Here is a 27235-nt window from a genome sequence, read left to right as displayed (position 1 = left end):
CAAACACCACCAGCACTCAACCCTCCCCTGGGGGCAAGGGGAAAAGTGAGGCACAGAGAAGTTTCTGAGGCCAAGGTCAGCTGTTCAGAGAGGACCCAGATGTCCTGGCTCCGGGCACAGATCCACGCGCAGCTACACAAGGACAGGATGAAGGAGACACCGAATGGCTGCAAGCCCCCTCCCTGCTTTCCCCCAGCCCCAAAAGAGCTCCCAGGTTCCTGACACAGCCCAGCTGGGCACGGTATGGGGGGGGACACAACCCCCCTGCAGTGTGTCAAAGGCACAGCAGTTCCCCTAGCCTCCTGCTGATTTTGGGCAAGGGGCTACTAGTGGCCCAGGGGTGATTTGGGGGCAATCTCTCATCCCCCCCACCCTTCCCACTGTGGGGCTGTAAGCCCCCTGGCCCAAGCTGGCCAGGGAAGGGGTTTGCCTTCCTGTCCTCCTTGTGGGGCAGTAAGGGGATCTCCATTTGGCACCCAGGGTGGGGGTGGACGTGCAGTCAGGGGGCTCCCGGGCGAGCGATGAATTCCAGGTTGATGGGCTTGTCAGCCACCAGGACAATGCGGGACACAGACGTCACTTCTACGCCACGGGGGTCCGGCCGCACCTCAAATGCCTGGATCATCTGTGGGGAGAAGGGGTTGGCAGTGCCTCGAGTACTCCCTGGGACACCCATCCCAGCTCATGGCAAGACACCCAAAGTGAAGGGATCCCTACTTACCCTGGCAAGGGCCAGGTGCATCTCCAGCTCAGCGATGCGGCGCCCAACACACGCGCGGACCCCGTAGCCGAAGGGGATGGAGCTGAAGGGGTGGTGAGGGGAGCCGTGTCCCCGGAGCCAGCGCTGGGGCAGGAACCGCTCGGGCTCGGGGAAGTAGGTCTCATCATGGGACATCGCGTAGTGCGCCAGGACAAAGAGGGTCTGCAGGGGGGAATTGGGGGTTAATGACCCCGCTGAGTGCAGCGGGGGTCCCCACAGCACGGCCCCCACTCACATTCTTGGGGAAGAGGTAGTCTCCGATGACAATGTCCTTCTCATAGAAGACCCTGGCATTGGTGGGCACCACAGGGTAGACTCTGGGATATGGAGAGAGTTAGTGGGGGAGCAGAACTCATCTGGAGATCCAGGAGAGAGTGAGATGAGACACGGGCAGGACAAGGCTCAGCAGCTCCCCAGGGGGGAGGTGGATATTCACAGTCCAGAGGGACTGAAATCCAGCCTTGCCTCCTGCCTGGTTGGTGCATGCCCCCTGGAGAAGGAGCTGATGACCAGGACCTCAGGGCAGGGACAAGGCTGGGATGTACCTCAGAGTCTCCTTGATAATGGCCCGAAGCATCGGCAACTTGGGGATATCCTCAGCAGCAGGAAACCGGTCGGGAGGCACAACAGCTTTCAGCTCCTGGTACAGGGTCTCCTGGATGTCTGGGTCCCGGGAGAGGTGGTACAAAGCCCAGGACAGCGTGTTGGAGGTCTGGGGAGTGGAGCACCAGGGGGAGTGAAGGAATTGGGGCCAGTAGCTGAACAGCCTTGTGCCAAGCACAGCATCAGTATGGCACCAGAAAGCCCCTGCTCTGGTATGCAGAAAAGTCAGGGGTGAGGGGCAGCAAGCACAGGGGAGAGGGAGGCAGGGAGCAGAGGACAGGGTCTGTACTGACCAATCCCTGAGGGTTTGCCCTTGTGGAGCATCAGCCCCAACTGGGCTAGAGCTCGCAAGGGCTGGGTGGAGCATGGCCCAATGCTGGGTTCCCTTGGGCATGGAGCACAGCAGGGATCCCCTGACAGCAGCTGCCTGGCTCTCACCGTGTCCACACCGGCCAGCAGCAACTCGGCTACGCTGCCATAGACCTCATCCAGGCTGAGTCTGCCACTGGCCAGCAGGTAGCTCAGGTAGCCAGACACCTCCGTGCCACGCTCCACCTGCCCCTCCAGCTCCTCCATCTTTCGGTCAATCAGTTTCTTGCCTGCAGGGACAGAGAGTAGGAACCAGAGCTCACAGAGCGAGGGCTGCCAATAAGACATTTGGCCAGGGACTGCCCTGCTTTTGAGGGTCCTTAGGGAGCCCAGTGCCACCACCCTGGATCCCCACCATCACCACTCACCAAAGGCAAAGATGGTGTCCCAGCTGTCCAGGTAACGGTCCCAGAAGGGCAGCACCTTGCGGCTCCATCGGGGCAGGACGGTGGCAAAGATGGAGTTCTTGAACATGAGGTTGATGGAGTCAATGAAGCGCTGGGTCTCAGCAGGGACCTGCTGCTTGAGGCACCCGATGCGGGTCTCAAAGAGGATGTAAGAGATACCTGTGGGGGACAAACAGCATCCAGACCTCTGGAGGAATGGGAATGGTGGGACAGGGCAGGGGTGAGGGAGAGGACACCCCTACCTTCCAGGGCAAAGCGGTAGAGCAGGTTGGCCACGTCCCCCACCAGCACCCCCGAGGGGCTGCGGCTCCGCTCCTCCCGCAGGCGCACCATCAGGTCTGACACCACCTCCCCGATGGCATCCGCGTACAGCAGCGCCTCCGAGGGCTTCAGCAGCCGCTTGTTGAGGACCTGGCGCAGGCGGTACCAGCGCTCCCCTTCCCTGGATGGGGACAAGGTTCAGTGCTGGGGGCACGGACGGGCAGGGGGCAGTGGCTGGCAGCAGTTCCCCAATCCCTTTGTGCACACTCCCCACCCAGGCTGGAACCATCCCAGGGGTCATTCCGCCTGCTGCGGCCATGCCCTTCTACTTGGTGGGGACAGGCAGCTTGCAGGAGTGGGAGTAATGCCAACTACCACCTGGGCCCTGCACCTAGGGAGGGGGCAGGAGATGTATGCTGGCCCAGAGAGCACAGCCAGGGCGGGACTCACTCGGTGAAGGGTCCGTAGGGCAGGCGCCGGGTGTCCCGGTGCTCCTTCCACAGCGCCATGTCGCTGCGCATGGGGTACTTGCCCTCCTGCCGCAGCAGCTGCTCCAGCACCACTGGGCTCCCAATGTTGATGTTCCTATAATGTCCGAAGGTTGACTTCCAGATAGGTCCATAAAGGCGTCGGGATATCACCTGTGATGCACACAAAGCATGGCAGGGCCAATGGGACAAGTTGGGTCAGATCCTCCCTGCCCCAACCCTGAACGAGCCTATCTGCACCCATCCCATGGACCCCTCTGCATCACCTCAGCTCATGCACCTGCCTCTGACCCCCCCCAAGCTGGCAGCATCCTTGAAGTGCTCTGCAGATGGCCTGGGCTGGTGTCTCCGGGCTCATTTCCTCTCCCAGCATTAAGTACACCAGGCACTGACCCCTCAGCACAGACTGGCACATCCTTCATCCACCCCAGAGATGCAGAGACAGCCTGGTGGGTCTTTTGGGGAAGGACGACCAAGAAGGGACAGCAGGGACAGAGACAACTGCCAAGCACAGGAGTGTGCTGAGATGCAGGACCATTGCAGCAACCACCAGCAGGGCTAAGTCCTGCTGCTTCCAGCATGGCCCAGGCTCTGCTTAACCTGGGGACAACAGTTGCTGAGTGAGTCCTTGAACTCACCACCCAGTAAGGGTGGTTAATGATCAGCAGTGGGAGGGCAGCACCAGGCTAAGGCATGACTGGGCTGCTCCCAGAACAGGCTGTCACGTCCAGGGCATGGCCCTGGGGCCACAGGCCAGCTAGGGGATGTTCACCAGCATCAGCCCTGCTCTGGGCCCTGTTGGCTGCAGGTGCCCTCTGCTTGTCTGCAGCCACAGGTGCCATGCCTGCTGCCCTGGCCGGGAGAACCGTGACCTCCAAGTGCATCCCTTGGGGGCAGCTGGGCAGCCCTTTGCAAATCTGCACAGGGCCGTGTCCAAAGGCCACTTTCCATCCCACCCAGGCACAGCCAGAGCCCCTGCAGAGCATGTCCAAGCATGGGGGGGATGCAGGGGACTTAGCAGGCAAGCCCTGGTCCCCATTCCCCGTGGCTGCGGGGATGCACGTGGTACAATCTCCCTTGGTGACTGTCTGCATCGCAGCCTGTGCCTGGATTCAGCTGGATTCGTCACCACGGGGAGACGTTCCTCGTTCCTCGTGCATGGTGGCAGGAGGAGGGGGAGGGACGGCCGCCCCGGTATGCAGGCAGCTCGCGGGCATGGGGCAGCTGTGCCCCGGCTTGGAGCCTGCCGACCAGCATCTGCTGGCAGCCAGGACCTGACACAGTGCAGGCCTTGGAGAGCTGGGCTGTGAGGAGCTAGTGCTGCCTGGATCTGGGGAAAGACACCTCCAGAGAATGTGAGCATCTTTCTGCAAAGCCAGGCTGTGTCCCAAGGGCAGGAGGGAGCTCCAGTGTCTACACCCCAAAATCCCACTGTCCTGTGACAGCACCCTCTCCAACCAGCAGCGCCTGGTGCTCTGAGATGCCAGGGAGGCCTGATCCCGCACGCTTCTCAGGCTGGTCAGAGCTCCAGGGTGCTGGAAGATGCCGCCTGGCTTGCAGCCAGCCAAGCCCATTGCTTGCTTCATCCGACGTATGAGGAAGTGTTGACAGAAGAAAACAAATACCTCTGCCTACCCCTCCCCTGTCTTGTATCATCTGCTCAAAAACCTGCCCTGTCACCTGCACCCAAAACCGCTGCTCCCTCCAGCTGTCACAGCCGGGAGCCCAGGGATGCCAGGACCCTGTGAGATGCCCCCGAACCTTTGCCCTCAGCTGCCCGGCCGGCTCGGGGATGCTGGAGCAGCCCTGGGCTGGCTGGACCCTCCGGAGGTCACTCGGTTCTGCTGGTTCCTCTCTGCCTGCTGCCCCAGCATCACCCTACGGCGCCGGGTGCCCCCCACCGCCCAGCCCCTCTGCTCCCCGGCACTGCCGCCCCCGCTCAACTCCCTGCCGTCACTTGTCGGCAGCTAACCCCCTCCCTGGAGCCCATCTCCCCTTGGCCCCAGCCCGCACCCACTCCCTCCCCTGCAAAGCCCCCCGGGTCCAGCATCCTCCCTGCAGCCCCCCCGGCAGCCCCTCCATCCCACGCACCCCTCCGAACCTTCCTCCCCGCTACGCCCCCGAGCAGGGTCGCCAGGCCCCCGCGCAGCCCGAGCCCCGCACGCCCGCAGCCCCGGGCCGGGCTGCCCCGGCGCACCTGCAGCCGGTGCGTGTGCAGCAGGTAGCCCCGCAGGAACAGCCAGACGAAAGTACGGAGCAGCCCCGGCCCCGGCAGCTCCTCCGGTCCCTTCAGCCGCGCCGGCCCCGCCGCCGCTGCCGCCGAGCCCCCGGTCCTGCGCGGCGGTCCCGGGCTGCTGCGCGGCGGCGGCGGGCGGGGGCGCAGGAGCAGCGGCAGCAGCGGCCACCGGGCCCCGCCGCTCGGGCCCGCCATGCTCCGTCGGCAGCGCACGGGACGGGGCGGGGCGGGGAGGCACCGAGGGTGGTGGGGGGCGGCACCGGGGGCGGTGCTGGGGGCGGTGCGGGGGCGGCGACCGGGCACCGGCACCGGGGACCGAGCATCGCGCACCGGGTACCGCGCACCGGGAAGAGAGAATCGCGCACCCGCTGCCTTGCGCAACGGATACTGGCCCCGGCTGCTGCGCTCTGGATGCGGGGTACCGGCTGCTGCTCAGCGGGGACCGGGCACGGGGCAGTCCGTACCGTGCGCCGTGTGCCGGCTGCGGCACACCTTCCACCGGGCCGTGGAGACCGGCTGCAGCGTGCCACGTACTCGGTGCAGCACACCGGCTACCATGAGCCATACACCGAGTACTGGACAGTGGTGACTGCTCAGCAGCATCACAGACCAGGCAGCGGGTGCTGGAAGTGGCACCAGCGGTGCCCAGTGCCATGTAGCAGGTACTGGGTGCCAGGTGTTGTGCCTGGTGGAGCTTTGCACAAGGCAGCTAGCAGCCAGCACTGACGTGGCACGGCAGGTACAGCGCCCTGGCACGATGCAGCCAGGTGCTGCTGTATCCTGGGCATTGCACATAGGCAGGGGGTGCTGGGCATTGTGCACCAGCCACGGGCAGGAGGACTGGGCACAGCACCAGCCAGGGCACAACATGTGCCAGCACTGGCATTGTGCTCTGGCACTGGATTTCACATCCCAGAACTTGCACACCTTGTATCAGCTCCAGGTTCGCTGCTGGGCTGCTCTTTATGTCTGCTTGCCCTCCTGGACTGAGCCCTCCTGCCCTGCTTCTGTTCCCTGCCTGTCACCCCCTGGGTCTGCCTTGTCCCCCAGCAGGGCAGGATGATGCTGTGGAGAGCTGGGTCCAAACCATCCCAGGCTCTCTCTCAACACTTCCTCCAGGCACTGCCAGCCAGGACCATGGGTGGGGAGACCTTGGTAAGCCCACTGTGGCTGCTGGCAGCACACTGGAGGGAGGTTTGGTATGTTTTCATGCCAGTGACAGAACAGTGCCAGCTCCTGCCTCAGGCTGGTGCAGGCCAAGCTGTCCAGCCCTGAGCAGGACCCTGCTGGGGTGTCTGGGACCATGCATGCAGGACGTGTCTGCTCTGGCCAGCCTGGGACAGTGGGGCAGGCAGGATCCTGTCCAGGTGTCACTCCAGGGATGTCCCACGCCATGTCTCTGGGACACCAGTGCTGATCATTAACCGCCCTTATCGGGCATTGGGTACAAGGTCCTGGCCAGGGAGGCTGTGTGAGGCTGGGCAGGTATCTGGGAGCCCCGTGAGTGGCTGTTCTTGCCCTCGGTCCTGTCTCACCAGGGCACCGGGAGTGTCCCGTGCCAGGCTCCAGGCTGATGCTTTGTGTGCTCCCTGCCAGCGGGGCCAGGACTGGGGTGCAGGACACGGGCACCCCCGAGTTTGTAGACACCCCTGAGGCACCCCAGGCTGGGACAGCCAAGAACGAGCGCCTGCTGCCATCTCATGGCTGCTCACAGCCAGCTCTGCCGCTTGCCTTGCCCCGGCCGGGTTCAGAGCCGGTGCAGCAGGAAAATCCCCGCCCGAGGACTTCTGTGAGCTCTCAGCCTGGGAAACTGAGACCCTGTAGCTCTCACACCCCCTTGGCCTTGGCCTCTCCCAGCCTGCTGTGCTTCCCCTTGCCGGGCAATGGAACCCTACCACCTCTTTCAGTTTAAAACAATTGCCTCTTGCAAAAAGAGTGAAAACTACGGCTCCTGGTAAAAGGTCTCTATCTTTCTTATAAGCCTGTTTATATATTGAAAGGTTGCAATAAGATGTTCTCGAGCCTTCTCCAGGTTGAACAACAAAAATCTCTCAGCCTGTCTTCACGGGAGAGGTGCTTCAGCACCCCGATCATTTTGTAGCCTTGTCTGGCTCATGCAAACCTGCTCCAACAGGTTCATGTCTCTCGCACTGAGGACCCCAGAGCTGCTCTGCTTCAGGTGGGTTCTCACAAGTGTGGAGTGGAGCAGGAGCAACCACCTTCCCTGCCCTGCTGGGCATGCTCCTTATTTTCCAGTCTCAGACCTGATCTGCAAGTTGTCAGCTCATTTACTATTTTTGATCCACCAGTGCCTCTGACTCCTTCTCCACAGGCCAGCTCTCCATCCATCCATCCATCCATCCATCCATCCATCCATCCATCCATCCATCCCGCAGACAAAACCGGTACTAGGGTCGCCCCGACCTGTGTTCAGGACCTCGCACTCGGCCTTGTCAAGGGCAGGGCTGTACCACCGCAGCGACTCCCCAGGCCTGTCCCCGGTGCCCCGCAACCTGCTCGGGACGTGGAGCGGGGCACCGTTATCCCGGCTCCTTCCCGCTCCTGCCGCTAGGCTGTGCTCCCCGTCCTCGGACGGCGGGAGCGGCGCGGGCACCGGCGGGGACCGGCGGGGCCGCTGCCAGGGTTGTGGGGGAGGCGGTGCTGGGAGGGGGGGGCCGGGAGGGTTGGGTGAATCAGCCCCTCTCAGAGTCTCCAGGCGGGGACTTCCGAAGGGAACAGGCTGGGCCATAACCCATCCAGGCCGGAGGATGCCGCCCGGAGCAGGGGACACCGCCAGCTCCCGGGAGGTCTCGCAGTGCGGGGCCAGCCCAGCCTGGCGACAAGCGCAGCAGAGGCGAGAGAGCAAATGCTATCTTCAGCCGTGGGGATGTGGAGCTGGGGATGGCATGTCACATCCTGTGTGTCACTTTGCCTCAGGGATGCTGTGACTGTATTCATCCCACAGAGCCATTGTCAGGTCTGACCTCATCTCCCTGGCAGGACCTGTGGGTGCAGAGGCAGGCACTGTGGGACCCCCTGCCTCTCTGTCCCTCAGCCATCCACCACACACTGCTTACAGAGGGTCCTGGCTGCTGGTCCCCCTCAGAGGGAGGGACTCCTCCTTTATGTGACTTGTGCAGTGTCACCCAGGAGCTGGAAATCTTTCCCAGAGCTGCATCCACTGACCCCGATTTGCTCTCCCACAGATGGGGGGAGGAAGTGGGGTGTCCCAGGGGAGGGCATCCCTTGACTCATCCCCAGGAAAGCCCAGGCTGTGAGAAGGCTGATCCTGGGTCTGAGGACTGTAAACAGAGCATTGAACTGGAGATAGCCTGTTACATCAACTGTGTGTCACCACACTGTCACTGCCTGAGTCATGAGCCACGCTGGGGCCAGTGGGGCTGCAAAGGAGGACATGGGGAGATCAAGAGGAATGTGCACAGATCCCAGGTCTGGAGACAGCTGCTCTTCTCCGACACAAAGAGTTCAAGTGGGACCCTCTTGGCCCTCTCCCAAAGGTCCCCTTCCCCTCTGTTCCCTCTATCTGACCCCTCAGACCTGAGCAGAGGCCTGGGGGCAGCACAAAGCTTTTGAAAAAAGAAGCAAATCAACCAGCATGATGGTGTGTTCCCCCGACCACCATGGAGGGCTCAGCACCTGGCAGAAGGCTCTGATCCAGGCTCCCCTGCCTTGTGCCCCATGGGACTCTGGTGGGCCAGGACCTTCCCTAAGGACGTGAGAGTGGGATGCCGGAGAGAACCCGGGGCTGGCATGCTGTTATCACAGGAGACGGGAGGCAGCCCCAGGCTGCTCTCAAGTGGTCCTGGCTGATTAGTGACTTCAAGTGCCTATGGAGTTATTCTAAGTCAAGTAGGAGCAAAGGGAGCCGACCCAAGACCAGCGCTGGGCTTTCCTGGAGTTTCCCACATCACCTCTGCTCCCTGCCAAACTCTCCAAGACGGGGAGGTGTCTCCTCTTTTTCCATCTGCTCTCCCTGTCCATTACTCCTCCTGCAAGAGGCTGTTTGCTCCAGCCTAAAGCAAACCTGATTTTATCTCCTGACTCCAGTTCCCTTGGCTGTGGGCCATGGTGGATGCCTCCCACGCAGAAGTTGTGAAGCCCATGCGGGGACCCATGCACAGAGCGGGCTGTGTGAGCCACATGTGTGCCACATGACATCATGTTTACAGCCCCGGGGGCCCAAGGACAGCGGCATCGCTCGCAGCCCAGATATGCGTGTCCTTCCCATGGATGGACAGATGGACGTGTGGGGAGCTGGAGCGAGTGGGACTGGACACACACCCATGCCTCCCTGGTGGTTTCGGCTTTGTTGCTCTGCAAGCCAGTTTCCTTGGCCTCAGTTTCCCCTTTGGCCAGTGGAGAGCGGATTCTGTGCTAGCAGTGAGGGTGCACTGCTGCAGCAGCATGAGGTTGGGCCCTCAAATTGTCATGCAGTGAGAATGGCAAATTTTCTCCCCTTGGGATGTGGATGTTCCCTTCTCTCCCAGAACAGATGCTGTGTGAAACTTAGGTTATTTGGAAAGAGCAACAATGTCCAGAGTTACAGGCTAAAAGTGCTGCTAGGGCCTTTTCTTTCTCCTGTCTGTCCATCCATCCATCCATCCATCCATCCATCCATCTGCACTCGCAAGCAGCTTTCTCACAGCCATCTCTCTATCCATCTCCTGAGCTGTCTGTACACTCATCCATCCATCCATCAACAAATGCATACATTACTCTTCCCATCCAGCCCCCCTTACCTGTCCATCCTCCTATCCATCCATCCATCCATCCATCCATCCATCCATCCATCCATCCATCCATCCATCCATCCATCCATCCATCCATCCCCCGCCTGTCAGTGCCCAAGGGATGACCAGCTCTCCCTGAGGTGTGTGCTCACAGGTGTGTGCACATGTGTGTGTGGGTCATGCTGGCCACGCAAAGTGCTGTGGGCCGTGATGTCCCAGGCCATGTCCAGCCATGGGGCAGGGTCAGGAGTGCTGGCCAGGGGGAGGGGGACTTGTCTAATTTAAGAATGGGCCCTACAGTCGCTGTCAGCACCGGGCTGCTGTCATCTGGGGACAGGTCCTCATCAGCTCTGCTTGCCGCCCGCCAGCCTGACATGAAAGGGCTCTGCACCCCGATAAGGCCCCAGACGCTTGGTCCCAGAGGTGGGCAGCACTGTGGCCAGGCCTGGGGGACCCTGAGGAGTAAGTTCTAGCATGGCTGTTCCCAGATTCACTGTCACTTCAGCACCATGTGGCTTGTTTGTTTGCATCAGTTGGGAGCTCAGCCCTGGGGGCCACCCTCCACTTTGAGCACTGGATCATGCCCTGTGTCACCCCCATCTCCCACTGGTGACATAACCCCAGGGAGGGCACCATCCTCATCGTCCCCCTGGCTGCCACAGGCCTGTCTGCTGGCTGCTACCCTGCACTGGAGTCCCCCAGCTGTGAGCAGCCATGGATGGGGACCGTGTTGTTTTAATAAGATCATTTTGCTCCTGCCGTGAGGTCGCAACCCAGGCTTATGACATCACAGTGCGCTGCCATGGAAATGCCGGGATGTCACAAACACAGCTCGATGACCTCACTGCAGGAGCAGGAGAGGAGGCCAACGTGGGTTTGATTGCCAATGTCCTCAGGAATAAAGGAGGGGAGGGACGCTGGGAAAGTATGCGGCCGCTGAGCACCGGGGTGTTTGGGTTGGAAATCGCCACGCTTTCCCCACAGCGGGAAAGGCCCATTACTTCCTCCCCGTCCGCTCCCTCCCAGCAGCCAGAGCCCCCACCAGCCTTGTGGCCGTGGGGTAGGAGGGCTGTTGGAGCAGGGCACCCCCATCCACACCCTTGGGGCTGCATGGCTGGGAATGAGAGACAGAGCTCAGCAAGTATCAGAGCACCAGCCTAGAGGCAGAGGGAGTTCAGTGGGGGGTGCAGGATGGGCCACTCAGGGGATGCTTTCTCCCACAGGCAGGCTGTGGATCCCTGGGGATGCTGTCACAAGAGGCAGAGTGGGCTGGAGTCCTGGGGAGGTCTCCTCTTTCTCAAGAGGACTTCAAAGTCACACTGCTATATGGAGATGATTCCCCAACACAGCACCCTCAAAACTGGACCACAAAGCACCTCTTGGTTGGGGCCAAAAACTGTCCCTTCCCCAGTCCATAACCAACAACTTCTCCTGGGGACCCCAGGCCCAAATGTGGACCCCAAAGCCCCTCTGTCCCATCACCCCTTCCACAGCTGAGTTCTGTGTCCTTTGCCACTGGGAGAAACAGGACTGCTTGGGGGGCACCCGTCCCCCCAGCTCTCTGTTGCAGGGGTGCAGGGGTGTCTGCTCTCCCCCTGCATCCTCCATCATTAATTTCCATCAGTGGCCAAGTGGGGCCAGGGCTGCCTGGGGGTGGCCGAGGAACACGGCGCTTTCCCCTGATAGCAAAAATAAATACATTAAAATTCTTGCAGGAGGCAGAAGAATGCGGGACGGCAGGAAAAAATTGTTTTATAATTTGTAATAACACAAAAGCCGGGGGGGGGGGGGGAGTGAGCTGCGAGAGGCGAGGAAAGGCAGAGACAAAGAATCAGCTGTGATGGTGGAGGCTGCTTCAGAGTGGCAGTGGCATCCCTGTCACCCTGGATTAGTACGACCACTGTCACCTTGTCCCCTGAAGTATGTGTGCCTTTGGGTCTTGTTGCAGAAGGGGAGGAAGCAAGAAAATTACCGGGGCTGAGCGAACAGACAACCACTCCCCATCTGCTTAAGCAGGTCTCAGCATCTCTGTGCCTCAGTTTCCCCTTGCTAAAGGAGAATTTTTATGCAGCTGTGAGCAAAGCTGTGAGATAGATAGGGGCAAACTCCTGGCACACACCTCATCCCAGATCCTCTGACCCAGACACAGGGCAAGAAGCCCACCTTTGTCCACTCTGCCCCACCAGCCCCTCTAAGTGGGCTTTGCCCTAGGACCCAGACAATGGGGCCAGCTCCCCTAAGTGTGCTGGGGGCACGGCAGCCCCCCCGGTCCCCTCCAGCCTCTCGCAGAGCTGACATGATAAGGCGAGTTGCTGAGCACCAGCCGCACCTGCTCGCCGAGACGGCACCCCCGCCCCCCCGCTCCCCTCTTCGGGGCAAAATCAAAGGGATTTTTCTGCCCTTAGGAAATCAGATAAAGGCTTCTCACCTGCCCCGCGCTGCCTTTGCGAGGAGGCCAGGCGCTAGGGGCGGAGGGACAACAGGCACTTTCAACACGCCGGCAGATGAGCCGTGCGCTGCGGCGAGAGCTGCCGGCAGGGCTGGGCCCCTGGGCACGGCTCAGCCCCGGCCAGCCGCAGCAGGGATGTCCCCTCTCACCAGCTGCGGCTGTGGACTATCCCCCAAATCAGAGGTGATGGGGTCCCTGTAGGACAGCTTGCATGGAGGTGGTGGGTGAAGGCAAAGGCAACAGGGACAGGTGCTGCATGGTGCAGCAGCCCAGAGGCAGTGCCCAGCCCAGAGGCAGTGCCCAGCTCAGGGACTGAGCCCATGTCCCTGTGTCCCCGTGTCCCCATGCTGTGGCCAGGGCAGCTCAGTGCTAGTCACCATGCCAAGGGTGCAGACCAGGAGCCCATTTCCTGTGTGGGAGAGCAGAGAAGGAGCAGGTGTGAGTCCTCCAGAGGTGGTGGGAGTCTCTTACCTCCTGTGCCCAGGAGGGAGAGCATTGTGCCAAGGTGCTGATAAAGCCTGAGTCATTCACCACCGAATGCTGTTAGCAGGGAGCAGACATGCCCAGGTGAAGGGATGAAACCCCTGGTGATCAAGGCAAGGGGAACAGTTATGGGCAAGCCAGGGGCTTGAGGTGGGCAAGGTGTGGGAGGCCATGAGGAGGGACAGAGCACAAATAGCTGCTGGAGGGAGGGCTGATCTCACCAGCAGCAAGGGTGTTCTGCTTTGCCCATCACGAGTGGAAGACACCTCCTTTTCCTTTGGGCTAACCCAGTGGGCTGGCTGGTTGCTCCGTGGAGCTGGGTACAGAGATCAGGTGAGACTCCCCCAGGGTAGATCCTCTCCTGGGATCCATGGCCCAGATGCTGCAGGGCTGGGAGGTGATCCCCAACCTCTGATGGCAGCCATAAATGGTACAAGAGGAATCAGAGATGCAGAGCACTGGACTGAGCGCTGGAAAACCATTCCTGAGGCTCCTCTGTGGGGAGCATTGGTGTGGCAGGCTATGGGCTCCTCCTGTCCCCAGCTGCACAGCCCTTGTGTGGCCCCCTGCTGCCTTCTGGGCATGTCAGCTTCCTCCTGCCCCAGGCAGCTCCTGCTGCTCCTGCTATTATGAGCTGGTCCTGGGAACTGTGTCTGCTCTGGGTCCCCAGCACCTGAAATGAAATCACCATAAACAAGATGTCCCTCACCACACTCTTCTCCTGGTCTCCTGGTCTCCTGGTCTCCTTGCTCCTAGGGCTGGCTCGATCATTCTCCTGTGTGTCCCTCTGCCCCAGGCGTGTCTCTCCAGAGTGCTGGAGCTAAGTGTGGGGAGATGCTCCTTAGGAGTCACTCCTCCAGCTTTCCCAGGTGGGACAGACTGGTCTGAGGACAGGCAGGGTCATGGAGCCAGGGTTGTGCCAGGCGAGCCCAGACAGGGACAGGGGCCGGGCAGGGCTGTGCTGGGGGCAACCCAGGGGCGCCAGGTTTGGGCAAGGCCATGCCAGGGGTGTCAGGGTCGGGCAAGAGTGTGACAGGAAGGTGTCGGGGACACCTCGAGGCCAGGTCGGGTTTGACAGGGCTGCGGCAGGACCCCGAGTGGAGCCGGGCAGGGCTGTGCCAAGCAGGGCTTTGCCAGGCAGGTCCGCAGCAGGTCCGGGGCTTCGGAGGCAGGGCTGTGCCAGCCAGATCCGCAAAAAGGGCTGCACATTCAAACGCGGCGGCGGGACGCGGGGCCAGACGGGCTGCGGCCACCGTCCTCTACCGGAGGGTGCCCGTGCTCGCATCGTGTCCGTGGCTCTGCGCTGGGAACGAAGCCTGGCACTCGGGAGTCCCCCCGCCCGGCCCGCCCTGTCCGTCCCCCGGGCTCCGGTTTCCCTGTCGGAGCAGATGCTTTCGCAGCCCCGTCCCTCCTCCTTCTGCGGAGCAGCCTCCGCGCCGCGCTCCAGCCGCCCGGAGGTGCCTGCCCAGCCCAGCCCAGCCCAGCCCGGCCCGGACGGCCCCGCCGGCCGCGCTGCCTGCCCGGCCCGGCCCGGCCCGGCCCGGCGGAGGGAGACAGCGGGCACCCACCCGCCGGGGCCCCGGCCGGACGTCAGGGGTGCCCGGCTCCCGGCCAGTGGCGTGGAGCGAGTTCGACGCTTTCCTCAGTCCTGGCAGGATGCTGCCTTCCTCCCGGACCCAGCTGGGTCTCTTCTTCATCCTCCTCTGCCCCGCAAACATCATCGGGCTCTGGTGGTGAGTAGGACATCCCGCGGGGGGAAAGCAGGAGGGCGCGCAGGGTATCTCGATCTCCGGGGGCAGTCCCCCCCCCAGCTTGGGGACAAAAGAGTCCCCTACACCCAGGCACCACTTGGGTTGGAATTGCTGCTCGCTGGCTGTTCTGGTCCAGCCTGGGGCACCCACATACTGTCAGGGTTTGGGCACACAAGTGTGCTGGAGGCAGCAGCTGGGGGATCCCCAGGAGTACAGGGTGCACGGGTCCTGTGGTGAGAGTTGCACTTTGCCTCCCCGCACCCCCAGCCCACTGCCTGGGAAGCTTGCATGCCTGAGGGGTGGGCAAGGGGGCTTAGTGGCTTCCAGACCCCTTCAATAAGTCAAATTTAATTAAAAGCCTTAGGGTCCCTACAGTGTCCCCCCTGAATGGTGGCCCGGACACAGCAGGGACAAAACCCCTATTTGTAATGGTGCCCTCATCAAAGGCAGAGACGGTGCCTTGCAGGATACCAGAGGGGGTGGGGGATTCATTACAGGCACAGAACTGGGACCCAGCCTTGGAAAGCCCAGGTATCTGTCGAAACATGAACTATTTAAATCTATTAAGAATTTCACCCAGCCTGTCTTTATCCGGTTTTAAGTGCTTAGATTCCAGCTCCCCGGCGTGCCGTCCGGGCTATCATTCATTATCTGAGGCTATTCGTCTCCACATTGTCACACTCTTTTGACCCCTAAAATAAAGCTCTCCATAAGCCTTTCCCCTCACAGTCCCCTGCCTGCCCACCAGTGATTTATTCCACATCTCCATTCCCTCTCCTAGCCCTGGCTCCAGGGCTGCACTGGGGGCCTTTGTGAGTGTAAATGGTGCTGTTACAGTCAGTTGTACATCAGCTGAGAGTTTGTCCCTGGAGCCCAAGCGTTGAGTTTATTGCCAGGCAAGGGTTTAACATGGGGCTGAGAGGGACTTGCCTTGGGTTTTTGTGCTAGAAGAGGGGAGAGTGAGGTAGGGCAAGCCTGGCCAAGGCAGGGTGCTTGTGGAGGGTCTCCATGCTCCGTGCCACCCACCTCAGGGTAGCTGTGCCATTGCAGGGCATGTGTCATCCTGCTGCTATTTCTTCCTGGCTAATTCTCAGACACACACACAGAGCTGTCCCTTCAGCTGTCCATGCTTTCTCTGCCCCATCCTCACCAATATCTTCAAGTTCATGGTGCTGTGCTCTAGTTTTGAGGACATCTGTCCATGACTGGAGCAGGTAAAGGTGAAGCAGAAGCTCATTTTGCTGTCATTTCAGGGGCAGGCAGACAGCACCAGCCAGAGCTGGATATGGGGTACTGGTGCCCCTTGCCCCAGGTGCTCAGAACTGCATCTCCCCATGGAGTCTGGGTCCTGCTGGTGCCATGTGTGCACAGGAGCAGTGACTTCAGGAGATTAGCAGGATTTGGCAGAGGAGGGCAAGGGGTCAAACTTGTTTTTTTTCTTTTAAAAGAAGAAGAAGAAAAGGAACCTTTATTTTAAGAATAATAACTCAGCTGCCTGATGCATGGCGAATGCACTGGGCAGTGGAACGGCTTCAGGGGGATCATCAGCTCACACTCTGCTTCCCTCTGGAGCCAGAGAGCTGGGAAGAGGTGGTGGGTGGATGAGGCCACCAGCGCTGCCAAACGGATGTGCCAGGCTTCCTGGGACCGGGCATAGGAGCAGCTGGGTGATTCATGAACTGCTTCTCTCAGAGTTTGGTGTTTTGGCCCCTGGCTGAGATGATCTCAGGGAGCCCTTCCTGTGTGGGGCAGAGGAGTCTGGGCACTCATGACAGGCATCTTCCCGTGTGCCTGCTCCTGGTACTCGTCCCCTCTCCCAGGTCTGGGTAGCACTGGTGTCAGTGGGTTTTGCTGTTGGTGGGGAGAGGTTCAGGGGAGCAGCTGTGTGTTGTGCCAGAGCTCCTGGAAGCCCCAGGACTGGTGGCATTGATAGAGCTGCTCCTTGCTGTCACTGTCACTGATGCATGGGGACTTTGGTGGCACACCTTTGTGTGTGCATCACTGGGCACTTGTGGGTGCTTAGCCAAGGTGCTCAGCCATTTTCCCCTGGGCAAGAAAGAAATGTCTTCACAACTTCCCCATCCCACCCCTGAGTACATTATCTGTGTGCTGGGTGGGATACAAGGGGTTGCCTGTTTAAGCCAGCATTTTCCCCCACTGACGACCCAATTTCTGACAGGGCTGCAGCTGGGCTGGATCTCAAGATGCAGTCCCAGCCCAGGCAAGCAGAAGGCCCTGGCCACTCACAGGTGGTAACTGTGCCCATTGGGATCCTGGCACATGGCTGTATCTGTGGAAAAAGATTTAGGTGTGGTGTACAAGCACTGACACCCTGCTAGTGACATTGTAGCCTGAGAAAGAGCGTCCCCATTGTGTTAGGATGTCCCCAGAGAGACACAGACCTTTCCATGGCAAAAGGGAGCAGGCTGTGGTCAGTGCCAATGGAAGATAGGTCACTCAGGTGCTGCTGGCACCTTGATTAGTGCCAAGCTGCAGGGAGTAGGCTCTCCTTGTTCCCAGTGGCTCTGTAAATCCTCTTTCTTCCTCTTCCCCTATTCTTTACACATTTCTTGCTCAGCTCCTTGTGCAACAGTGATTTCTCCCTGAGCAGGACAGGTAGGGACTGCCTGGGGCTCCTGGGCTGGCCCAGAGGCTGCAGAGATACAGAGCAGGCAAACTCAGTGTCTGAGGAGCCCCAGGCAGGTTCAGGGCAGGATTTCAGCCAAGCCGGTTTGCAGGAGTGCAGAGGCACTCTGGGGATGGGGGCAAGCAAAACCAGCTTCCCTGGTGCCTCTTGTCTGTCCATGGGCATGGCTGAGAGCAGCTGAGAGATGGAGGAGAAAGCAAGGGAGAAAATCATCCCAGCTGAAATGTGCTCTGCTCCAGCTGTGGGTCTGAGGGGGCCCAGAGGGATGGACACCTGCCCTCCATCCCCTTCCTATCCATGCACGAGGGCAGTGCACCTCCAGCTTTTCTTCAGAGGTGCTCAGAGAGGACCTCTCCCACCAGCCCCTGTGGCTGTACCCACGCTTGAGGGGGTCCCAGTCCCATGTCCCTCAAGCCACACAACCTGTGTGACCACCCAGCAGTGGTCTCTCCTCTTTCCTGCCCAGCTCCCACACTGCAGGGCTAGAGCCTGTGAGGGCAGGCTGCTGGGCTGGAGGGCCCTGCCTTGGGGTGAGCCTTGTGAGTCACCCCGGCCTTGCTGACCCACAGCTGCTACCCCACGGCGCCCCACAGACTGGGCTGCCCAGCCTTCCCCAGCATGTCTTCTGCCCTGGGGCAGCACCATATGGGCAGGAATGAATCTCCCACTGGGAGAGCCCCTGCCTGACGCCATCTCCCTGTGCCCTTGCTGGGGCAGCTGCTGACCTGCTGGGTTTTTCAATGGGACAATGTTTCTCTTGCACCCTTTGAGATGACTACTGGCTCCAGCATTGGGTGACTTGTTTTCTCCCACAAAGGCAGCTGAACTTTCCCCAGTGCCATCCCTTGTCCCTGCTCCTGGTCACATCCATCTCCCATGGTGACACCCAGGTTCCCTGGCCATGCCCTACACATGCACACAGCTGGAGGATCGGTCTGGCCTTTGCATCAGAACCTTGAGTGCTTCAAACCCCCCTCATGCAGGAGGATACTGGGCACATTCTGACATCTTTTTAGGCTTTGCAGCGTCCCCCCACAACATGTGGCATCCACATCTGGGCATGAACTAGCCAAGCCCTCGTGCTACCCCAGCTCCAGCCTCTGTCAGCACCCAGAAGAATGAGGTAGTGACCATGAGTGGGTGGACTTCTTTCCTCTTATCCCAGCCCTTCCAGGGTCTGGACATGGCTTTAGGACCACCACCTCTGCAGGTGAATGCTCCCTCCATGCCCCCTGTACCTGCAGCACAAGTTTGGGCAGTTCCTGCTCACGACAGCCTGGCCTCAGCACGACCCTGCAGCTAGCAGGTCCGTGGCTTGGTGAATGCCATGCCAAAGCCTCTATCCTTTAGGCAGCTCCCCAGCTGTTTGCATGCCATCCTTGCCAAGGAGATGTAAGGAGGAGGGTGGGGAATGGGGGGTCCCCCTTCTCTTCCCAACCCATGGCATTTCCTGCTGCCTCAGTGCCCCGGGTGCTGCTCGGCAGCCAAGCCCTGGCTGTGCCCCCCAGGGCAGTGACTTGCTGCTTACTCACCACACCCCCATGGGCCCCTGCTCTGGTTCCACACCCAGTGCCCCGTTAGTGCCAGCACCCACACATGGCCTGGGTGAGGGGCTGGGTGCCCACCACATGCCTGCATGGGCTGAGGGAAAGCTGGGTGGGTGAAAATTCATCTGTGGGTCCCCCTTGCCCTGTTTGCACAGCTTGGAAAGAGATGGGCTCCCTTTGGGTTTGACTTGTAGGCTGTCGCACAGTGTGACACCATTGTGTGGGGTGTGAGGTGACCTATGTCCCCAGGGATGGAGGTCAGTTGTCCAGGGCTGTCACCCTGCAGTTCTTACCTCTCCAGGTGGGTGCAGAATTACCTGTGGGCTCAGAGTGATGACCTGGGTACCCTAGTACCTACATCACCCTGCTGAAGGCTTCTAGAGGCTGGGATAGAGACCTGTATGTGAGGCAAGACACAGACTTACTGCCCTAGAGCAGATCCCCCTGCCCCACAGGAGTGCCCAGGCAGCAGTGCTCAATGGGTGCAGGCCTGTCAGATCCCACATGGAGCTGGAATGGCCCAACCACTGCTCTCCTGCAGGTGTGACTTTTGAAAGCTGACTATCCTCCTCCTCACTGCATAGTTCTACCAGCTTCACTGCCTTGGCTTCCTGCAAACCAGGACCCTGCTGGGTCCCCTCCATAATGCTCTGCTGGCAGGGGCCAGAAGTCCTGCTCCACATCATCCCCATGCCCAAGAAGAAGATGGTGACTTGGCCCAGGCTCCTTGGTCCATGATTTTGGCTGGGAATGAGATTGGGGCATGCTGGAAGCCCCATGACCATGAGCTGAGCTGTGAAAGAATGGTGATTGTATCTCTTGGGAACCCCTGTCTCTGTGGCAGCAGGCACAGCATCCAGAGCACAGGGGTTGCATCAGGAGCCCTGGTGACTCCTGTTTGACGTGTGTCACTGGGACTGGGCTCAGGCTGTGGCTGTGGCAGCCTAAGGGCTGAGAGTGGCAGGGGGGCAGTGGTTTGCAGCTCTTTTTCTGTGCCTCAGTCTCCCCTTTCAGCAATGGGGGCTGTTTCCCTTACACTGGGCTGCTGGGAGGTTGGATAGTGGGGCTCACCATCCCACTGGCTTTTGGGGCAAGACAGAGCCCCCAGCAGCAGTTCTGGCAGGCGGCAAAAGGCACCAGGGGCAGGTGGCAGGGATGCTCTGTGCTGCTGAGCCTGGCTGGGGGCTCCAGGCAGGGGCCGGGGTGCCCCAGGCGAGGTGTGGGGAGCTGGGCTGGCGACCCTGTTCCTTCACCAGGGCAGGGGGAGGAGTGCCCGGCAGCAGAGGTGGGGCACCTTAATTGTAGATGCGGGAGGCCTTGGAGCGGGACAAGCTCAGGCAGATCTGGGCCCTGCGCCGGAGCCCTTGCCAAAGTGGTAGCAGTTTGGCAGCATTTTTCTTGCCCTTGTCTCCCCCCATTCTCTCCCCCCTCTAAACCCTCCAAAGCAAAACAGCTCTTGGGCTCCCGGCAGCCTCCCCGTGCCAGAAAGAGGAGCCCAGCGGAAATTAATATCGCTCTGGACTTAGGCAGCCCACCCCACGCCTGGCCGGCAGGGACAGAAGCTGCTGCTCTCTCGCCAGCCTCGCTGCCGCCTGGACCATGGGTGGGGACCCCCGGTGAGCCGCCCATCACCCCCAGACCCGCGGGGCTGAGCTCTCCTTCCTGGCCTGATCCAGCGGGCCGGGGTGAGCCACAGTTCAGTATTTGATCTGACGGCCCCGGGGGGCTGGCGCATCGTTTTTATATGAGTACAAAGAGTCGTCTCTTAATGAAAGTCCCATCCCGGCTCCCCCTCTTCCCCACTCCACCGGCGGGGGCAGCCAAACCTCCGCCATCCTGCTGTGGTCACAAAGGACAGCAAGCTTGGAGACCAACATGGAGGCTTGGATCCCTCTGCGGTCATCACGGGATGGGTCTGGACAGATTTTCTGGTCACTTTCCACGTGGGCCTCAGTTTCCCCATCTATGGAGGACCTGTACCAGGCAATCTCCGTGATGATTTCCTAGCTGCCCCATCCCTTTGCAAAGGTCCATGTGAATCATGCAGCAAAGGGAAACTGAGCTGATGGGAGCAAAGGGACATGGGTTCTCCCTGGCAGGAGTGTGGACTTGCCTCAGTTTCCCTGCTGGAAGTTCCCTTTCCAGGCTATGCCTCTCTGTTGAGCTGTTTAACCTTCAAACCTCCAGCCAAAGCATAAGGACTCCTTTTCCAGGCTGTGTGAGAGGGCACATCCTCTCCAAGCCCAGCTGGGGTCTGGTAGGCAGGAGATCCAGGCAGCTGGGGAGCTGACATGAATCAGGGGGATCCTGGCAGGGCCTTGAGCTTCAAACAAGGGGCTTGGAGGGGGTTTGCACTGGGGACAGGATTGCAAGCAGAGTACTGCAGCCTGGTGTCCCAAACACAGCCCCCCAGCTGCACAAGAGTGAAAAGGAAACCCAGAACACAGTTAAACACTGAGATTCAGCTTGTGATTTTTGAGCCCCTGGGGCTTGGCCAGACTATAAAGCTCTGGGTTTGGAAGCTGTGCAGCTGATGCTCTCCAGTGAGTGGGGCTGAAGGCAGCACGGCCGCCCAAGCACTGCTCCCCAGGGAATCCCAGGGAATGTAACCTCCCAATCATCAGGCATATCCTGATCCTGGGGTATGCTGGGTCCAGCCCTGAGCTTCTGTGGGCATCCGTGGCCACGAAAATCATGTTGTTGAGCAGGATGAGCTCTGAGCCTACAGGAGCAGCGCTGGAGGCGGGGGTGGGCTGAGTTTAGGGTGTGCTAAATTGGTGTGGCCCATGGCTCCGGAGTTGCCCGTGGCAGAGCTGGAGCACGGCCCGTGCCAGCACGAGGCAGGGCGCTGGAGGCTGCGCAGCTGCACCATGGAGGGCACTCCAGGCAAAATGTGTGGGGAAAGTACAGGAGTTTCTGTAGCCCATGGCACACCGGGGAGCACAGCAGTGTGCTCAGACTTTGCCTTCAGGGCCAGGGAGTCAGGCACCTCGCGCCAGCTGTGCTGGCAAGGAGGAGCTGCCTCTGACGTGGGCCCAGCCAAGACTTGCCCTCCCTCGCTGGCATTGGCAAAGCTGGCAATGCCACCTGCATCCCTCCCTTCACTCCTGCAGCCGCCTGCGGCTCCATTCCCTGGAGTCAGTGCCTGGATTTGGGGAGGTGAGTACAGGATCCTGGCCAGCAGCCGAGGGCCTTTATCAGAGGCAAGGTCACTCTTCTAGTCTCCCACGGGGTGAAGCAGCGAGAACCCGTGCAGAGGAGGAGACTCACCAAGATTGCTGGCTGGGCTCCTTGCTGCGTCCACAGCTCTGGGAGACGCAGCTGCATCGGGCATCAGTCACATGGCAATTCCAGGGCTGGGTTAGATCAGTGCCAGCCCCAAAGAGCAGGTGCTGAGTTGCACAATATTTCTGCCATCTCCCTTGGGGACACCACCATCACCTCCATGGATGTCCCCAAGGGTGTAGAGTGTAGAGCGGTATGTGCCAGCATACCACTGTCCCACAGTAGGAGATCCACCCAATTCCCCAGTGGATGGACAGGGCAATGTATTGCCTGGATGAGCCACCCATACCTATTGTCCTAGCCCCACTGCATATGTCTCTCTGTCCCCTTGTCACCCGGGCTCAGCATGGAGCTGGCGCTGCCCCGCAGCCTTGCTCCATCCCTGGGGTAGGTCTGCTCATGTCCCACCCACACCCTGGTCTCTGCTGGGCTTGGGTGCTGGTTTTGCTCTGCTCGCTGTCCCCTCCTGCAGGGCAGTGGGGAGCCCCCTGGTCATGGACCCCAACAGCATCTGCCGCAAGACGAAGCGGCTGGCGGGGAAGCAGGCAGAGCTGTGCCAGCTGGAGCCAGAGATCGTGCAGGAGGTGGCCAAGGGCACCAAGCTGGGCGTCCGGGAGTGCCAGTACCAATTCCGCTTCCGCCGCTGGAACTGCACCAGCCACAGCAAGTACTTCGGCAAGATCCTGCAGCAGGGTAAGGCCAGTGCTTCCTCAGCTTCCCATTTCCCAGAAAGATCTCAGCCTGGGGAAGCACCTCCCTGGGGCTCCTGGAGCAGAGTCTTGGCGTGCAAAGCTCTGTGTGTGTGTGTGTGTGTAGGGGGTTGCTCAGTGCTCCCCGGTGCAGTCACACCGAGGTTTTACTGCCGGGACATGTCTCTCTGTGTTGTAATGAAGCAATTACCAATGCTCCCAGACAGTGCGGGGCTTCATGAAGCCCAAGAATGCACCCTCGTCTGGCAGTGATTTACTGCTCCCCCGGGACCCCAGGGTGTGCTGTGGGAAGGGGCCTGGCTGTGGGGCAGTGTGCAGCCCTTGGGAGCTGCCCCTCACCCCGTGGGTGCCCTTCACGTCCCTCCTCCTGGCCTTGCAGGGAGCAGAGGAGAGGATGTTTGTCTCCTGTCCCAGTCCCTGTCCCTGGATGGGCAGCCTGGTGTCACCCTGAGGAGCAGGGCTGGGTGGCAGGAAGGTATGTGCAGCTCTCAGACAGTGGGTACAGCAGTCCAAGCCAGGCCCAGCTGCAGCAAAAATCAGAGCAGGGGCAGAGCAGGAAGGCACCTGTGAGTGTGTGAGGGATGGGAAAGCCCTGCCGTGCACCTCAGGGAGAGTAGCTGGGACTGGATGATGCTCCAAGCAAGAGGGGTTTCTTGAAACACCTTGGGCTGGTAGGATCACTTAATGGGAAGTGAGTTTAGCCCTGCCCCTCTTCCCATATTTGTCCCTGTGCTATGGCAGATGAAGATGCTGGAGCAAGCCCCAGTCTCCTCAGCCATCACATCTGTTGGTGCTTGGCCAGCCCAAGGCAAGGTGGATATGTCCATGGGCCATGCAGGGGGGGGAAGGTGGCATCCCTGGGGGGATTGGAGAGGGTGGGGTGCCCTGGGCACCCAACTGACTGCAGGTACTAGTGGGGGTCAGAGCTGAAGCCTCGAGGGAGGCACTGGCCCATGGGAGGGGGATAGGCTCATTTAAAAAGCTGATTTGCAAATGTGGGTTCCCCCCAACACAGGGAGGTGTATTCAGCCAAGAGGCAGAGAGCCAGGGCACATGGGGGACTCTCCTGTCTCTGGAGTCACCTATTGTCACCAAAAACTGGCAGTGAGGCAGGTGGGATCTATGCCAGGCAGGGATCTACTCTAGAAGTGGGGTGGTGCCAGAATGCAGGGCCAGACCAGGTGGGGAGTGAAAGGTACTGCCAGATGAGCTGCTGGGTACCCAGGAACAGCTTGTGTTGGAGGAGGCACAGGCACATCAAGCATGGGGATGCTGAAGGAGCCACCATATTGGTCCAGCCTCACTGCTGGAGTGCTGGAGATAAGCAATGTCATAGGGACAGTGGTGAGTTTGAGTCCCTGGCACTCTGAGGACAGCTAGAGGTGTGGCGTTCCCCAGGGCAACAAGATGTGTGTTAGAAGCCCTCAGAGGTGCCAGCAGGCATCAGCCTCCCTGTAAGCCTGCAGGGACTGCAAAGAGTCTCAGCATTTCTGGGGTTCCCAGCTCCATCAGATAAACACCTTCCATCCGATATCCTTTTCTATCCAAGGGTGCTGCAAACCTCTCATTCCTGGCCATGGCTTCCCTGGCACAGTCATGGCTGTCCCTCTTCCCTTGCTGCCACCTGTGCCAGGTGTGGCATGCCAGGGCAGGCTGGCTTGGGGGCAGCCACGTGTCTGGAGGAACTGTCAGAGGAGCGGCATCCCCCCAGGGCCCGGCTGGCAGGGTGGCATGGGGATCTCTGCCAGCTTTGGGCTGTCTGCTGAGGGTTCTGCCAGCCCCAGGTGGGAGCAGGCGGGTGGTCGGGTGGCTTGCAGGGGTGGGAGGGCCCGGGGAGGGAGTGGTACCCCCTTGGTGGCACTCCCAGAAAGGCACTGGTGTGCCCAGCTCCTGCTAACACCAGAGGGATGCAGGTGCTGCGTGGGCTTTTGGAGGAGCCGCTCATGGAACTGGTGCCCTGGTATCCCTCTTCCTGCAGCCTCCCCACGTCAGAAGACAGAGGGATGGGAGAGCCCGCAAAACCCCCCTTCCCCTCCTTGCCCAGGAATCCCCTGCAGGCCGCCCCCTGGGCCAGCCCTGCCCTGGCATTCGGGCGGGCAGGAGCGAGGCTGGCACGGTGCAGGGGGTGCGGGAGCCCCCCGAGCAGGGCGCCGCACCCCTGCCGCCAGAATCCCCCGCTGGCTGCGGCTGCGAGCGGCAGGTCCGGGCAGGGGAAAGATGCTTGGAATTCGTGTCCCGGAGCAGAGAGAGACAGGAGCAAATACTAATAATAAATAATCCTGCAGGGTGGAGGCTGTGCCGGTGGAGAGAGGGGGGCGGGCAGCTCCCCATGGCAAAGAGGGTAGTGGGGGGAGAGCAGGCAGCACAGCTTCATCACTGCTGCCCTGCAGAGGGTGAGTGGCACCCTCGGTTTCCCTCACAGTGTGCCCTTCCAGGTGCCAGTTTGGAGCTGCGGTTGGGATTTTTACTGCTTGGAGGGATATTGCAGGGTAGTGTGAGGAAGCTGTGGGTACCACCTGGTCATCTGGGACCACCCTTTGCTCTCTGAGCTTCCCTTTTTCCTATGGGGCAGCATCCAGACTTGCAAAAGGAGATGGGAGATTTGTTTCCTCTCCACAGCTGAGTGCAGGAACACTGGCAGGGCCTGAAGATCCCCCAGAGTCTTCAAATCTGCTTGCAAGAGGCATCTTGGGCTCCAGGCAGCCTGTTCCAGGGTGGGTGCATTGCCCAGGGAAACAGCACTGAGCACATATGAAGAGGGAGAACGGGGAAGCCCCTGGGATGTCAGCCAGGGGGTGGTGCTTTGCTTGCTGGAGCTGACCCCACATCCCAGCCCTGTCCATTCTCCTGCAGATATCCGTGAAACAGCCTTCGTGTACGCCATCACGGCGGCTGGAGTGAGCCATGCCATCACGCAGGCCTGCAGCATGGGCGAGCTGCTGCAGTGTGGCTGTGAGCTGACACGGAGCCGGGCACCCCCCTCGCCCACGGCGGGGCCGGGCCCAGAGGGCACCGCCTGGGAGTGGGGGGGCTGTGGGGATGATGTGCAGTTTGGCTACGAGAAATCCCAGCAGTTCATGGATGCCAAGAACAAGAAAGGAAAAAATGATATCCGAGCTCTTATCGACCTGCACAACAACGAAGCTGGGCGCTTGGTAAGGCCCCTGCACTCCCTGTCCCCTGCAGCCCTTGTGCCCCCGCCCAGCCCTCCACCTTCAGTGTCCCCAAGCCGTGTACCTGCACCAGCTTTGGCTGAAAGATGACCCAACATCTTTTGGGTATCCTTTGCAGGTGCTTTGGAAACCCCTGGGCCACTCTCCACCCTCAGCCCCTCCCGCGGGCCAGGGCAGCACCACGGGGCAGGGTTTTGGCTGGGGGTGCTGGGCAGCGAGAAAGGGCCCTGAGGGCTGAGCATGGCTGTCTCTTCCTCAGGCGGTGCGCAGCTACATGAGGACAGAGTGCAAGTGCCACGGGCTCTCGGGCTCCTGCACGCTGCGGACCTGCTGGAGGAAGATGCCCCATTTCCGCGAGGTGGGCGATCGCCTGCTCGAGCGCTTCAACGGGGCTTTCAAGGTGATGGGAGGCAACGACGGCAAAACCCTCATCCCTGTGGGCGACAACATCAAGCCTCCCGATAAACAGGACCTCATCTACTCGGCCGATTCGCCTGATTTCTGCTCGGCTAACCGTAAGACGGGCTCGCTGGGCACCAGGGGCCGTGTCTGCAACAGCACGGCCATGGACACGAGCGGCTGCGACCTGCTGTGCTGCGGGAGAGGGCACCGGGACGAGACGGTGGTGCTGGAGGAGAACTGCCTTTGCCGCTTCCACTGGTGCTGTGTGGTGCAGTGCCGCAAGTGCTCCGTCCGCCAGGAGCTCAGCCTCTGCATCTGACAGCCCGGGGTCAGGCGAGGACAATTTGGGAGGCCTCCTCTAGGCTCACAGGGCCCCCCTGGGACAGAGACAGGTGGAGCCGGTGGCAGGGTCGGCGTGGGTGAGCTCAGCTCTGCACTCTGGGGAGTCCTGGCTTCCCCAGAGGGCAGCACAGGGCTGCCTGGCACCCCCATGGTCCCCATGGCACAGAGCTTCCATAATAAAGCTATTTAAAGCCGTATGCCACAGAGCTTCCTGGGGAGGGCTGAGACGCGCTGGCCACCGTACTGGAATGGGCTTAGCCAGAGAGCTGCCTTTTCCCAGCTGTGAGTCCCAGTTAGTCACACTCTTACCAGCCCCTAGCCCTGCTGGGACCTGTGGCAAAGTCTAGCTCATTTTTTATCTACCTCTGTTTTTTCTCTGTGGTTGTCAAGCCTGGAGATGTGTGTGGATGAGGGCGAGTAGTCTCCTGCCCTGCTCTGCTGCTTCCAGTGTGTGAGTGCTCTCCTCCCATCACCCACAGCTGTCATTGCTTGGGGTGCCCGTTTGTGTCCTGCCACCACTGACCTGGGATGCTTGCAGTCCGTGGTGCCTCCACTCATGCCTCATGCCAGA

The 27235-nt window shown here is 60.5% G+C and overlaps 2 protein-coding genes across 2 annotated transcripts; one reads left to right on the top strand and one right to left on the bottom strand.

Moving 5' to 3' along the window:
- Positions 1 to 61: 61 nt before the first annotated feature.
- CYP27A1 (cytochrome P450 family 27 subfamily A member 1) lies at positions 62 to 5319 on the bottom strand. The gene is made up of 9 exons (XM_066553471.1): positions 5086 to 5319; positions 2851 to 3041; positions 2382 to 2581; positions 2101 to 2298; positions 1802 to 1962; positions 1306 to 1472; positions 996 to 1077; positions 722 to 922; positions 62 to 625 (listed from the first exon to the last, which is right to left on the bottom strand). The coding sequence occupies exons 1-9, from the start codon at positions 5317 to 5319 to the stop codon at positions 500 to 502; spliced, it is 1560 nt and encodes a 519-aa protein (XP_066409568.1). The 3' UTR covers positions 62 to 499.
- A 9144-nt stretch (positions 5320 to 14463) lies between these two features.
- Positions 14464 to 26684, top strand: WNT6 (Wnt family member 6). The gene is made up of 4 exons (XM_066553781.1): positions 14464 to 14540; positions 22510 to 22730; positions 25601 to 25902; positions 26180 to 26684. Exons 1-4 carry the CDS (start codon positions 14464 to 14466, stop codon positions 26639 to 26641), a joined length of 1062 nt encoding a protein of 353 aa, XP_066409878.1. The 3' UTR covers positions 26642 to 26684.
- The last annotated feature ends 551 nt before the right edge of the window (positions 26685 to 27235 follow it).

The sequence above is a fragment of the Molothrus aeneus genome, chromosome 7 (genome assembly GCF_037042795.1).
Source record: "Molothrus aeneus isolate 106 chromosome 7, BPBGC_Maene_1.0, whole genome shotgun sequence".
Lineage (NCBI taxonomy): Eukaryota > Metazoa > Chordata > Aves > Passeriformes > Icteridae > Molothrus > Molothrus aeneus.
The sequence above is the reverse complement of the archived record's forward strand: the minus strand, read 5'-3'. Positions and strand labels throughout refer to the sequence as shown.

Coding starts and splice junctions, on each gene's coding strand:
- CYP27A1 (XM_066553471.1), bottom strand. CDS start 5,319: ATGGCGGGCCCGAGCGGCGGGGCCCGGTGGCCGCTGCTGCCGCTGCTC. Junction 1,963..2,100: donor GGACACCATCTTTGCCTTTG/GTGAGTGGTGAT, acceptor CTGTCCCTGCAG/GCAAGAAACTGATTGACCGA. Junction 1,078..1,305: donor ATTATCAAGGAGACTCTGAG/GTACATCCCAGC, acceptor TCCATATCCCAG/AGTCTACCCTGTGGTGCCCA.
- WNT6 (XM_066553781.1), top strand. CDS start 14,464: ATGCTGCCTTCCTCCCGGACCCAGCTGGGTCTCTTCTTCATCCTCCTC. Junction 14,541..22,509: donor AACATCATCGGGCTCTGGTG/GTGAGTAGGACA, acceptor CCCCTCCTGCAG/GGCAGTGGGGAGCCCCCTGG. Junction 25,903..26,179: donor ACAACGAAGCTGGGCGCTTG/GTAAGGCCCCTG, acceptor TCTCTTCCTCAG/GCGGTGCGCAGCTACATGAG.